This window comes from Crinia signifera, chromosome 2 (assembly GCF_055691185.1).
Source record: "Crinia signifera chromosome 2, ASM5569118v1, whole genome shotgun sequence".
Taxonomy (NCBI): domain Eukaryota; kingdom Metazoa; phylum Chordata; class Amphibia; order Anura; family Myobatrachidae; genus Crinia; species Crinia signifera.
The window spans coordinates 140,886,261-140,901,152 of NC_139218.1; the positions used below are offsets into that span (position 1 = coordinate 140,886,261).

A 14,892-nucleotide genomic window follows, 5' to 3' on the forward strand; every position below is an offset into this window, starting at 1 on the left:
AACTGTCATAATTTAGCTGGCACCCACGGTACAATACAATCAGTTGACCATTGGAGGTGACCTTATTATATCTGCCTGTTTCATAAATGACAAATCGCTGGAAACAGCACCATACACACACAGTTACTCGCTCTGCAACCAATCAGAAGGAATTATAGGAATAACTGATAATTAGAAGCGCTGATCCAATCTAACAGTATCTTACACAAATAACCACTACAGACCAATTGGGGATAGAGGGGACACACTACGCGGGGTTAATCCCATTTTATATTTACCCTGTCTTACCTTTATTTGTGTTTTTATATTTATTTATTATTTATTTATTAACAGTTTCTTATATAGCGCACACAGATTCCGCAGCGCTTTACAGAGCATAGTTATAATCAAAAACACATAACAAATTACAGTACAAGACAGTTTAGGACAAGTACATGGTTAATATGGATAGGTGCACCAGGGGACAGGACACTGAAGCAATTATCAGGGTGGCAGAGGTTTATATATTCTAAGAAAGGCACATAAGGAGAGAGGGCCCTGCTCGTGAGAGCTTACATTCTAAAGGGGAGGGTTAGACAGACTGGGGTGACACAGAAGGCAAAGAAGTTAGCTTAGACAGGTTAGGTTGAGAGATTGTCAGGTTTTATGCAGGAGGGTGGGAAGAGGTCAGCTTAGTCTTTAATATTTTAAGTCTAAAAAAGTGCTGGGTCATCCAAGAGTAGACAGCAGAGAGACAGTTGGAGATATGAGTAAGGATAGAGGGAGAGAGATCAGGAAAGGATCGGTAGATTTTAGTATTATCAGCATAGAGGTGATAGTGGAAGTTAAGTGAGCAAATAAGCTCACCCAGGCCCTTATTCTGATCGGTGCGGCCCGATCAGAATATGCGGCCACGACCGTGCAGGCGAATCCCCGCCTTCCATACGGATCGCCACCTGCCGTCCGTACGCGGATATGTGGCGATCCGCATGAAATTGGACGGGGATACGCCTCCTCCATGGTGGGAGCAGCCCCTGCATTCGATGGTCGCCGAACATCGAATGCAGGGCCGCACGCTCCACCAGGTCCCGCAACACAAGACCACACGGACACTTGTCCGTGTGAAATCTTGTATGGGGGCGGGCAGCTGACATCCGGCGATGTCAGATGCCCGCCCCGTACCCACGCGTCACGGCCTCATTACCATGCATATGCCCCGCGTTTGCATGGGAACGCCCATGAAACGCGGGGCGTATGCATAGGGTAATGAGGATAAGTAGCCCCTCACGCCCCTCTACGCCCCCTGTGCGGCGTATAGAGAATCCTTGCGGCGAAATCGCCTGCACATGCGCAAAGTGACCTCTGCACATGCGCAGAAGATAAACATCGGCGGCCCGTACGCAAGCGGGAATATCCGCATCGATCAGAATAAGGGCCCCAGAGAGGACATGTAGAGATAGAGAAGAGGGCCAAGAATAAAATGTTGGGGGACACCTATTATCAATGGAAGAGCAGGAGAGGTGAAGTCATTAGAGGTACAGCTGTGCATTTTTAAAACAGACAGTGCATATGCAAGCAGAAAGAGTAATATTCAAAGTTTTAGCAGTTAAGAGTTGCACTATATGTCGCAGTTCTTAAAAATAAACCAATAAAAGCTATATTTTAGAAAACTTTTTTTCTTTAGGTGCGCCCAATTAGTGACAATCTCTTCTTTCCTTCCTAATTGTGTTCTATTTATTGTCCAATGGCAGCACACCCCATAATCAATAACGAATACTATTCTTAATAGATTCATAGGGGTCCTACAAATATCATTAATCTATACCCTCCTGTGCGATTGGCAAACCCCCTTGTTTGTTGATCTAATTGTGGTGAAGTCTCTTTACTCTCTATGTCAATCAGCACGGTATATTAAAAAACTCATTGTACTATAAAAAATTTTGTTCGAATACAATTGAAAAACCGGGACACCGGTTAAGTCCTTCTATGGGCCGTATTCAATCCCTTGCGAAATCCCTTTTTTTCTCTAAAAAATTTCGTTTTTTCGCGACGAAAAGACTTCGTCTATTCAATGTTGTGATTTTTCGCGCACGCAAAAGTTTTAAGTTTCGCTTGCGTTTCGCTTATTTCGCTTGGTCAAACCCTTACATTTCGTTTTTTTTTTATAGATTTTTTCGCTTTTTCGCACAAATGTATTCAATCGTGAGAAGACGAAATTGTTTGCTGCACATGTTTGATCCGTTTCTCCATTTTCATTTCGACGCCCAATGGGTCACGAATACAAATATTTCTTGAGTGATGCCTCCTTTTAACCTCCGGAACCTAAACATTCTTGTTGGAGAAATGTTTGCCTCTTTGAAAGTTGCTGTTTTCCAATGAAGGGCCATATAAATTGTTTTTAATACACTTGATTTCCCATCATGCATTGGTAAAGCACATGTTATTTTTTCCCAAGATGCTGTTCACCCCTCACAGTGCCTCACTCCTACGTTTGGGACTTCAGGGAGCAGCAGCTTATTGCAGTCAGCTGTATTTGGAAGCGTTTTTTTAGGGCAATTTGCGTTTTTGGATAAGAAATAATTCCTTTTCAATCACTGCCTACAATAATGGAGTATTTTGCTGACTTGATTGTGATGTTCATGGTCCTATCGACATACATGCTGCGATGCAAACGTCGTCGCCTGGCACGTGGATATCAGCACCATGGTCAGGGGCGTGGATATCAGCATCGTGGTCAGCATCTGTCTACATTTGGTGAGTCAGTGCGTGTTTCAATTCCACGTCCACGCCAGTATCGTACTAGGCGTGTACTGGATGGTCTCTCTGAGGCGGAAGTGATAGGTACCTTTCGCTTATCGTCTCAGGATATCTATTCGCTGTACGATCTGTTGGAAGCTGACCTGGAACCCGGGTACGGTCAAATCATGCAGTCAGTGGTTTCCAGAAACTACTGGCTGCATTGCAATTTTTTGCGTCAGGCACCTTCCAGCCTACTTTGTCCCAGACATGCGGTTTTTCTCAGCCAACAATGTCACGCTGTTTGTCCCAGGTCATAAAAGCTTTCCGTAAATTAACGACCCAGGTTATAAAATTCCCAGACACTGACAGCGAATGGAATGAGATCAAATTTGGTTTCTTTCAAAAATGGAAATTCCCCAATGTGTTGGGCGCGATAGACTGCACCCATGTGCAACTCACACCTCCCAGGGAATCGGAAAAATGTTATCGGAATCGAAAACACTTCCATTCCCTCAATGTACAGATGGTGTGTGATTCCACAATGAGATTATTGGACATTTGTGTGGGTTTCCCTGGGTCGACCCACGACTCCTTCGTTTTAAGCCAGTCATCTCTATTCCTGGACTTTGAGGAAGGTCGAATGCCAGATGGCTGGCTGTTGGGTATGTAATTTTTCAATAATTTTTTTTAGTTGTTACTGTAATTAAAAAAGTTTAATACCTTTTCAATTATCCATTTTAGGTGATGCGGGTTATCCGAATAAACCTTGGCTGTTGACCCCATTACCTGATCCTGTAGGTGATGCCGAAAGAAGATACCAGGAGGTTCACATTGCATCGAGGGGTGTAATTGAAAGGACCTTTGGTGTACTTAAGAGCCGGTTCAGGTGTTTAGACATCTCCGGCGGGACCCTCTTATATTCACCGGGAAAAGTTTGCGGCATTATTAATGCCTGTTGCATTCTGCATAATATCTGTGTCGCAAGACGTTTGCCGGTGAATATTCATGCTGGTGTTAGCCAGCATGGGGATCTTTCTTCGGTATTATCTGTGGGTATGGACGAAGGAGCAGAGACCAGAAGGCATCTTATTGACACCTTCTTCTCATGTGAGTATATACAAAACATCTGTACACAAACACACACATACACACATATATATATCTATATATATATATATATATATCATTTATCTACATAAATGTTATTTACCTTTTATTTTACAGAGTTCGTTCTTGATGGAGTTCATTAAAGTTCATTGAGTTTGTTTGACCAGTTGCTGTTATTACTGTTTCGTGGTTGGAAGTTGTATTTAAAAGTGCTCTAAAGTGATAATAAATTTCAAAAGATTGTTCATATGCAGGTGAGATGTGATCTATTTACATTTTTGTAGATTGAAAATTCATATGTCCTGTTTTACATTTTCACATACTTTTCATACAGGTTGTTGGTGGTTATCCCTTTCTATTGTCTGCTTTTAAGATGTTTCTGTGGAAGCCTGGTTACCTTGGATGAGTGATCTCATCTCCGTATAATCTGGTGAGTTAGCCATATTACAAAACTGTGTAGGGGATTCCGGTGTCAAGACTCCTACCCATCCAAACAGTCAATAACCTGTGCCCCCCGTCTGTTTCCCCTGCAGGTTGTGCTGTGTGGCTGCTGGACCTGCTCAGTTATGACCCTTCTGCCTGCTCACCTTTACGGATGGATCTCTGGACTCTGGGATGTCTGCACCTCTGCTGATGAAATTGGTGAGTATGCTAATCTGAACCCCTGCCCCCCTGTAAAGTGTGTGCGCTCTGTGCGCAGGGGATTCCGGTGTCAAGACTCCTACCCATCCAAACAGTCAATAACCTGTGCCCCCCGTCTGTTTCCCCTGCAGGTTGTGCTGTGTGGCTGCTGGACCTGCTCAGTTATGACCCTTCTGCCTGCTCACCTTTACGGATGGATCTCTGGACTCTGGGATGTCTGCACCTCTGCTGATGAAATTGGTGAGTATGCTAATCTGAACCCCTGCCCCCCTGTAAAGTGTGTGCGCTTCCGTTCATAAAATATGTTAGGAAACAGAGGTTAATCTTCCTTACCATATAACTTGATTTACGGATGACATTTAGGCAAAACGTGATTCATTTATCTATATTTTATTTTATTCTTGAAATTAAACTTTGTCCAAAGGGGTGGCCAGGAATATATTCTGAAAATGTAGGCTGCTGTTATTTAAATTAGATTTGTAACCTCTAGTTCCAGGCAAGGTAATCTGGAAATGTCCACAAACCCACACTCCCCTAGATATCCCCTTTCTCTGTTGTTGCCACCTGCCCAATTAAAGTATGGGTATCTGATATTTACCTGTGTAGGTAGTAAAATATTTACAAATACACATCTGCAGACATGTGATCTTGTGGCAACCTTTGCATTTTATTATGCACTGGTTAAAGCATTGCGCATGCTGGGGGCATAATTAAGGATAACCTAGTTACACTGCACACTAATTTTCCTGTACCACCTAAACATCTGTATTATTATTTATCCATCTTATCTGCTCCAAGTATATTCTGTCATTCACCAACACTCATAGCAAATGTAGCAATCGTTCTTTTCGCACATCTGACCAAAACCAAACCATAGTTCCTGATTTTTTTTTTATTACAAAAAAAAACTTGTACGCTGGTGGCCGTTAAGACATTTCCAATAGTGCAAGTTGGTCATCCGGAGTAACTGATGATGCTGAACAAGCATTTTTTCATTCTGTCACTCTAAACCGAGGAATCACCTATAAGCGATATCACATGCACATTACTATTGCGGCCAGACATTAGACTTTTCAAGCGTACTCATATTTCTGATTGTTGACAGACATTTTAACATTATTATGATTATTTTTATGTTATAAATGCTGTTCTTTCGTTAAACATTTTAACATTTGCGAACTTCTTCTGTCTTTAAAGGGTGTTGTCTTCAGAATATTGAAATGAACCTCAACATTGTACTGCAGTTCAAAGTGGACCATCGAACCCAAATTTTGAAAAAGTCAAAGAGATTTTAAAACCAATTTGTTCCAGAAAAAATAAAATTAAAACTGGTTAAACTTTGAAAGAAATACTTGTTTTCTTCACAATTCCTCAAATGGACATCTGAAATGATATTGATAAAGAGTTAAACAAATTGCTGTTGTGTGGGTAAAAAGTGGGTACAAGCAGATACAGGTGAAAAGGCCTTTAACACATCCCAACATGGCAGTACCCTGTACTTCTTCTCACCTACATTCCATTATGGGATGTGGGTGAGAACTCACACAAAGGGCACTGCCGTGATGGAATGGGAAGTGTGGGTACAAGCAGATACAGGTGAAAAGGCCTTTAACACATCCCAACATGGCAGTACCCTGTACTTCTTCTCACCTACATTCCATTATGGGATGTGGGTGAGAACTCACACAAAGGGCACTGCCGTGATGGAATGGGAAGTGTGGGTACAAGCAGATACAGGTGAAAAGGCCTTTAACACATCCCAACATGGCAGTACCCTGTACTTCTTCTCACCTACATTCCATTATGGGATGTGGGTGAGAACTCACACAAAGGGCACTGCCGTGATGGAATGGGAAGTGTTCAAAAGGTTATTTTGCCAAAAAATAGATGGAAAAAAATGTTACCCTATTCTGGTGGTGTAATACACTCCTCTTCATTTTCAGCGATCTTTGAAGCCAGCTTCTCAGTCGTGGAAGGTGATTGTATTGGTTGCACAGATACTGTTGCTGTTGGAGGATAACAGCCCGGTGGCAACATTCCTGGAAACCCCGTATACATTTGGGAATATGAATAGGTTGCTGAACTTGCTGTAAGGGCAGTGGTCTTTCGTTCTAACTGTTGATGACTTGTTTGAGCATGGTGTGAATCCGATCTACGTTGAGCTTTATTGGCCATGTTCTCAACAATCAATTTTAAAGATGTGGCAATCAATACCGAACTTGATGCTGTCTGGCGATGGCATTCTGCCATCACATTCAAATATGTTGCAGAATGTTGATTTGCCTCTGAAATTAGCATTAGACTACTTGCTTGACATGATGTGTTTTCTACTAATTTGTTAAGCGCAGTCGCCATGATTATCATAATATCCTGAGATGCTTTGTTGTCTTTTTGACGGTTAACTTCATTCTCTTGCACTGTGGTAATTAATTCTGTGAATGAAGTTTCCAGGCTACCCATACTTTGCTGTAAAAGATTTTGGAATGATTTGTGTCGATCCTGCATTTGTTCAGAGAGAGCAAGGATGTGCTGATATTCTGCATCTGGAATCTCTTTGCCAGTTGTTACTTGCACCCTTGGCTGTCTTGCTGTGAATAAAGTTAAACAAATTACAGTTATATGGTTTAATAAGTAATTTAAGAGTTTTTTTAGTGCATGTTATTTATCAAAACACTAATTACCAATTGGTGTAGAAGCTGCTTGATGGTCATCATTCTCCTCATTGGAATTATTTCCGATCAAATCTGGACTAAAACATGGATCAATACAGGAGGACATTCCTGCAATGTTCATTGGATTGTCATCTATAAATAAAATTAGAAATTGAGTTGTTTCATTATATATATATATATGTACACCATGGACATTCAACTGTGGAAAAATAAATATTGTACCTTCAGTCTGTGTTGGTGCATTTTCTACTGAATCAACACTGTTTCCTCGTGATTTACTTTGATGCAAATCTCTTGCTGATGTTTGATTTTCAGGTAAACTTGCTTCAAATCCCTGAAAAGTAGTCTCCGATGAACTTAAAAAACAACTTGGTATGCTTAGCATTTCTTGTGTTCTACTGGGTGTAAAGGCGTTTTTTTGAAGTGCTGTTACAGCTGTTTCATTACAAATGCTTTGACCAATAACTGCACGATCATCTGTAAATATAATTAAAAAAATCAATATCATTTAGAAGAAATACTTATGAAATTATTATGTAAAAATATCAGGTCAATAAGCACTGATTTTTTTTTGCAAGTAGTTCAAAACCCCACCCATCAACAAAGTATAGTGTGTAGACAGCGTTGCATAGCCGAGCACTGTGCAACGTCATCATAAATGCTGTTCATCTGCGAAAATAACCTACAGATGAATAGCTTTCCAGGTGACATTGCTGCAGTATAGCCTGTGGCAGCACACAATGGCCAGCCATACATACTGGAGAATTCGGCTCAAACCTCAGTTTTGATCAAGTTTCATCTCAGACCAGAGTGTTTGGGTCATACGTGAAAGTTGAAGTGTAAAATAAAATTGCACAAAATCTCCATGACGTCTGGAGTCAATGGAGTCAATTCTTCCTGCTACGCCTGTAACCATGATTGGGTTTAATCTTTTTTTTATAACTTCCTCCCATGAAAGCCAATTCACTTTCAGTTCCGGCCCTCCACCGGTCCCCATTTCGTGCCTTCGTTGAATTCCTAATTTTTTTTTAGTTTGCCGACGGCAGTCGTTATATCTCTTCATGCAATGCTTTGCATCCCTGCGTATTCCAGAAATCGACGTTACTTTCTCAGCAATTGTGTTCCATATCTTTCTTTTTTGTCTAGGAGCAGTAGTTTGTGCCCTTGGCCCGAATAGCATGTCGTAGTAACGATCCACTAAATCAACTAAGGCATAGCTTTCTGACTCATTGAAACGGATTCCTCGCTGCATCTTTTTGCAGTTTTCTTCTGCAGATCCATCTCCGGGAGAATTATGTGATCCACCTGCATCTGAATTTCCCTCATTATCACGATTGCCTGTATGCCTTTGAGCTTGTGGTTCTGTACAACGTATTTCATGTTGGTGACCATCTTCTTGACGCCTTTTAGTGTGTCGAACAGTTGTGTCATGCCTACGGGAATGGGTTTCTTCATTTTGCTATTAAAAAAAATACAATGCCAAAATATTAGCATCATTCTTTTGAAATAAAAACAAGAACTATTCAGTATTTAACTTACTTTGGTTTGAGAATGTGCAGAAGTATTTTCCTTTCGGCGAGATGCTGAGATTTTTGATCGCCACAATCTAAATTCTTCACTGTCCTCCCAAGCATTATCAAATCTTCCTAGCGATTCCTCAGATGTCGAATTTTCAGAAAGATGAGGGCTTCTCATTCTTGTAGTCTGCGTAAATAATGTACACATGCAGCCATTGAAACAATAAATATAAAATCAATGTAAAATAACAGGTAAAGTCGGACAACAATTGTGACATGTCTATAAGATAATGAAAATTAATTAAATAAATTTAATGGACAGTGCATGCGAATGCAATAGTGGGGTGGTACAAATTGAGGAGAACATTACCTTTCTTTTGGACTTCCTTAATTTGTTGCATTCTTTTGTGCTTGGACCGGGCACATTGTTTTCCTCTGTGTCTTGCCCTGACTCATTGGATAACCTCAGGGAATCATCCGAATGTGCTTCCTGCTCATTGAAATGTCTTTGAGAGTTCCTCAACATTTCTAAGAATGAAAGTGAAATATGTTCAATCTCTACTTATCACCCTAATGTTTGTTGGATAAAAAACAGGGACAATGCCATATATACAACGCACATGCAACCCCAAAGACATCATTCAGCAGCCCTGCAGCCCCCAAACAAACCTTACTAGCAGTGTACAGTAGGTTAAGAGCCACACCCTGATCTTGGTTGGATAAAAAACAGGGACAATGCCATATATACACCGCACATGCAACCCCAAAGACATCATTCAGCAGCCCTGCAGCCCCCAAACAAACCTTACTAGCAGTGTACAGTAGGTTAAGAGCCACACCCTGATCTTGGTTGGATAAAAAACAGGGACAATGCCATATATACACCGCACATGCAACCCCAAAGACATCATTCAGCAGCCCTGCAGCCCCCAAACAAACCTTACTAGCAGTGTACAGTAGGTTAAGAGCCACACCCTGATCTTGGTTGGATAAAAAACAGGGACAATGCCATATATACACCGCACATGCAACCCCAAAGACATCATTCAGCAGCCCTGCAGCCCCCAAACAAACCTTACTAGCAGTGTACAGTAGGTTAAGAGCCACACCCTGATCTTGGTTGGATAAAAAACAGGGACAATGCCATATATACAACGCACATGCAACCCCAAAGACATCATTCAGCAGCCCCCAAACAAACCTTACTAGCAGTGTACAGTAGGTTAAGAGCCACACCCTGATCTTGGTTGGATAAAAAACAGGGACAATGCCATATATACAACGCACATGCAACCCCAAAGACATCATTCAGCAGCCCCCAAACAAACCTTACTAGCAGTGTACAGTAGGTTAAGAGCCACACCCTGATCTTGGTTGGATAAAAAACAGGGACAATGCCATATATACACCGCACATGCAACCCCAAAGACATTATTCAGCAGCCCTGCAGCCCCCAAACAAACCTTACTAGCAGTGTACAGTAGGTTAAGAGCCACACCCTGATCTTGGTTGGATAAAAAACAGGGACAATGCCATATATACACCGCACATGCAACCCCAAAGACATCATTCAGCAGCCCTGCAGCCCCCAAACAAACCTTACTAGCAGTGTACAGTAGGTTAAGAGCCACACCCTGATCTTGGTTGGATAAAAAACAGGGACAATGCCATATATACAACGCACATGCAACCCCAAAGACATCATTCAGCAGCCCTGCAGCCCCCAAACAAACCTTACTAGCAGTGTACAGTAGGTTAAGAGCCACACCCTGATCTTGGTTGGATAAAAAACAGGGACAATGCCATATATACACCGCACATGCAACCCCAAAGACATCATTCAGCAGCCCTGCAGCCCCCAAACAAACCTTACTAGCAGTGTACAGTAGGTTAAGAGCCACACCCTGATCTTGGTTGGATAAAAAACAGGGACAATGCCATATATACAACGCACATGCAACCCCAAAGACATCATTCAGCAGCCCTGCAGCCCCCAAACAAACCTTAATAGCAGTGTACAGTAGGTTAAGAGCCACACCCTGATCTTGGTTGGATAAAAAACAGGGACAATGCCATATATACACCGCACATGCAACCCCAAAGACATCATTCAGCAGCCCTGCAGCCCCCAAACAAACCTTACTAGCAGTGTACAGTAGGTTAAGAGCCACACCCTGATCTTGGTTGGATAAAAAACAGGGACAATGCCATATATACACCGCACATGCAACCCCAAAGACATCATTCAGCAGCCCTGCAGCCCCCAAACAAACCTTACTAGCAGTGTACAGTAGGTTAAGAGCCACACCCTGATCTTGGTTGGATAAAAAACAGGGACAATGCCATATATACAACGCACATGCAACCCCAAAGACATCATTCAGCAGCCCTGCAGCCCCCAAACAAACCTTACTAGCAGTGTACAGTAGGTTAAGAGCCACACCCTGATCTTGGTTGGATAAAAAACAGGGACAATGCCATGTATACACCGCACATGCAACCCCAAAGACATCATTCAGCAGCCCTGCAGCCCCCAAACAAACCTTACTAGCAGTGTACAGTAGGTTAAGAGCCACACCCTGATCTTGGTTGGATAAAAAACAGGGACAATGCCATATATACAACGCACATGCAACCCCAAAGACATCATTCAGCAGCCCTGCAGCCCCCAAACAAACCTTACTAGCAGTGTACAGTAGGTTAAGAGCCACACCCTGATCTTGGTTGGATAAAAAACAGGGACAATGCCATATATACACCGCACATGCAACCCCAAAGACATCATTCAGCAGCCCTGCAGCCCCCAAACAAACCTTACTAGCAGTGTACAGTAGGTTAAGAGCCACACCCTAATGTTTGGCGGAAAAAACATGGACACCCCAAAACTGCACAAAAATACAGCAAACCACAAGTTCAAAAAAAACATACATTCAAAAATTGCATCTATCAAACCACAAAGCCACCCCAAAACTGGAATTCATCCCTGCACACTTGTCATCATAAAAAACATTTGCAAACAAAATAAAACAATTACATTACACTCAGTTTTAAAAAAAAGGGTACCTCAAAGACCGCGAGTGATTCCAGTGCTCTGCCTTCGTTTGGATATCCTTTTCCAGCACACAGGCCACGATACACATCTGCGCTCCGCAGTGTTCCAAAATGGTGGGTAAACTACGCAGTACACTACGCAGTACTCTTCCTTATATAGTAAACGGGCGAGGCTGGGTAGCGAAAACGAAACGCCCAGTTTTCACTTCATTGGTTAGTTTACGCATTTAGGCGTTCCACGAAAACGAAACTTTGAATACACGAAAAATCGAAATTAGTAATCGCGTCAGTGTACCGAAAGAAGAGAAAGGTGCGAAAAATCGTAAACATAACCATTTTCGCACAACATTGAATACGGCCCTATATATCCAAAATGTCAATGTTTAATATATCAGCACCGACACCACCGTCACTTATGACATCGGTGCCAAAACCACAGCCTTTCAGTCTGAGTCATGAACTGAACAGTCGGCAAACCAACTTGAGAAAATGCATGGAAACTATGTTAGAAAGAGACATAACTCATATCAATACTACACAGGAAGATTGGCTTAATGACTTACACACTCTTAAAGTGACCCTAACTAAACAAACAAGGACCTTCTGGAATCTACATCTGAAAGCTACATTAGGCAACAGATAACTCCCAGGGGTCTGAGACCCAGAATGTTTCCCTCCTACGAACTTGCCAATAAAACCTTGAGAAATGAGTTGGAGAAAATACTTACCACCTACTCACTTAGGGCCTTATTCTGATCGGTGCGGATATTCCCGCATGCGGACGGACCGCCGATGTTGATCGTCTGCGCATGTGCAGAGGTCACTCTGCGCATGTGCAGGCGATTTCGCCGCACGGATTCTTTATACGCCGCACAGGGGGCGTAGAGGGGCGTGAGGGGCTACTTAGCCTCATTACCCTATGCATACGCCCCGCGTTTCATGGGCGTTCCCATGCAAACGCGGGCGTATGCATGGTAATGAGGCCGTGACGCGTGGGTACGGGGCGGGCAGCTGACATCGCCGGATGTCAGCTGCCCGCCCCCATACATGATTTCACACGGACAAGTGTCCGTGTGGTCTTGTGTGGCGGGACCTGGTGGAGCGTGCGGCCCTGCATTCGATGTTCGGCGACCAACGAATGCAGGGGCTGCTCCCAAGACGGAGGAGGCGTATCCCCGTCCAATTTCATGCGGATCGCCACATATCCGCGTACGGACGGCAGGTGGCGATCCGTATGGAAGGCGGGGATTCGCCTGCACGGTCGCGGCCGCATATTCTGATCGGGCCGCACCGATCAGAATAAGGCCCTAAGTCTCATAAATGTTCTTATCAAGCATGATGAGATCATGCTGGAAAAATATGCACAAGAAATTACCAGTCTGGGTGAAAGATTAAAAACTTATGAAAACCTGGATAGATTCCAACAAACATCAGAAAATCAAAACAGATTTGGAAGGTATAGAGAAAGAGCTAGTAAGTAGGAAAAAAGGAAAATTACAAAGGGACCTGAATGATTTCCAGACGAACAGAGTATACAAGTGGAATCTGACACAAAGGAGAAGACCCCCTAATAGTAGCACAGGGCACAATACGGGGTACACTACATCAGACCTAGATTCATCTGAAGGGGAACAGATTGACACAACATATACAGCAAAAACTAGGAGGGATTTTTTAGGGGTCAGTCCCAGGGATATCAAAGATACCCTGGGACGAGATGGAGGAGGACCAGGAGGGGAAAGAAGAGGGAAAAGAGGCCCAAGGGAGTGGAGAGAGGACCGCAAGGAGACCCGCAGATACAGGAGATAGTCCCTGCCGACTCTCTAAGAATAATAAATTTAACAAATCATACACTTACAAAAGCTCAAATTTCCATCCTGAATAAGGGCCTCTCCTTCTTGCCCTCCAAATCCATTGATAGATTTGAGTTTCAAAAAGATCTCCAATTATATGTGAGGAAACTCCTACTCAAAAAGTTTTTCTCAAAACGTGCCCAACAATATTCTGGTACGCAAGGAGAATCTATACCAGAGTCTCTAAACAATGACCCCCTACAACCAAGAATTGACCACGTATTTGATGCTGATGACATGCAAGCATTACATATTCTACAAACACTGTCGGATGTAGATGATATAGATGAAAACTCATACCCACAGAGCCCTGCTACACAAGGGACCACACTCAAAAAGAAATCCACATTCCTACCAGATTTGTCAATCTGTCCACAAGCCAAAGTGTTTTTGGAGCTAGTAAGCCAAGAATTCGATGCCATAGAAAAGAACAAAAGCATGCATCAATTCAACGACAATCTAAGAAGAAGTGAGAGAGAGGCGCTACGTGAAATTAAAGAATGGACAGACACTATAGTGAAGCCCTCTGATAAGGGGGGCAACATTGTACTTTGGTCTCGAGACAAATATCAAAAAGAACTAAGGAGACAACTTGATGATGTGTCGTGTTATAGGAGATTGAGCTTTAACCCCACAAGTGATTTTGCAGAAGGATACCAGAAAATGATAGAACGAGCTGTAAAGGATGGAACTATTACCAAAACACAATATGAGTTCCTATTGGTTAAAAATGTTAGGATACCCACGCTGTATTTATTACCAAAGATCCACAAGTGTGAGACCAACCCACCAGGAAGACCCATTGTGTCCGGCATGGGAGGGTTGACAGAAAAGGCTAGTCAATTCGTTGATCAACATCTCAGGCGATTTGTCACTACCCTACCCTCCTATGTCCGGGACACAATGGATGTCCTGAATAAATTACAGGGAATCAACCTGAATCCAAATTCCTGGCTCATCACGGTTGACGTGGAAAGCCTATATGCCAGCATCATACATGATCGCGGTATAGAAGCAACTAAATACTTTTTAAGTATGGATCGCATCACACCATTGAATGAATTTATCCTGAAGATGCTGCATTTCGTTCTAACAAAAAATTACTTTGTCTGCGAGGACCGCTTTTACCTCCAGGTACAGGGGACCACTATGGGGAGCACGTGTGCTCCCACGTACGCGAAGCTGTACCTGGGATGGTGGGAGCGTGAGCGGGTATTCACAGACGAAAATGAGGGGTACACGACTCACGTTCTACTATGGTTACGGTACATCGATGACCTGCTCATAGTGTGGGAAGGGGAGGTCGATCTGTTCACTGAATTCATCACAAAA

At 42.8% G+C, this 14,892-nt stretch overlaps 1 protein-coding gene and 1 long non-coding RNA gene across 2 annotated transcripts; both read right to left on the reverse strand.

The window, feature by feature from the left end:
* Positions 1–5,531: 5,531 nt before the first annotated feature.
* Positions 5,532–7,700, reverse strand: LOC146058892 (uncharacterized). Its single transcript, XM_083171103.1, has 4 exons — positions 7,362–7,700; positions 7,149–7,271; positions 6,372–7,055; positions 5,532–5,850 (listed from the first exon to the last, which is right to left on the reverse strand). The coding sequence occupies exons 1-3, from the start codon at positions 7,645–7,647 to the stop codon at positions 6,373–6,375; spliced, it is 1,092 nt and encodes a 363-aa protein (XP_083027229.1). The 5' UTR covers positions 7,648–7,700; the 3' UTR covers positions 5,532–5,850; position 6,372.
* Positions 7,701–8,595: 895 nt separating this feature from the next.
* LOC146058893 (uncharacterized) lies at positions 8,596–12,060 on the reverse strand. Its single transcript, XR_014470026.1, has 3 exons — positions 11,720–12,060; positions 9,027–9,184; positions 8,596–8,843 (listed from the first exon to the last, which is right to left on the reverse strand). It is a non-coding gene; the product is annotated as an uncharacterized LOC146058893 (long non-coding RNA).
* Positions 12,061–14,892: the final 2,832 nt, after the last annotated feature.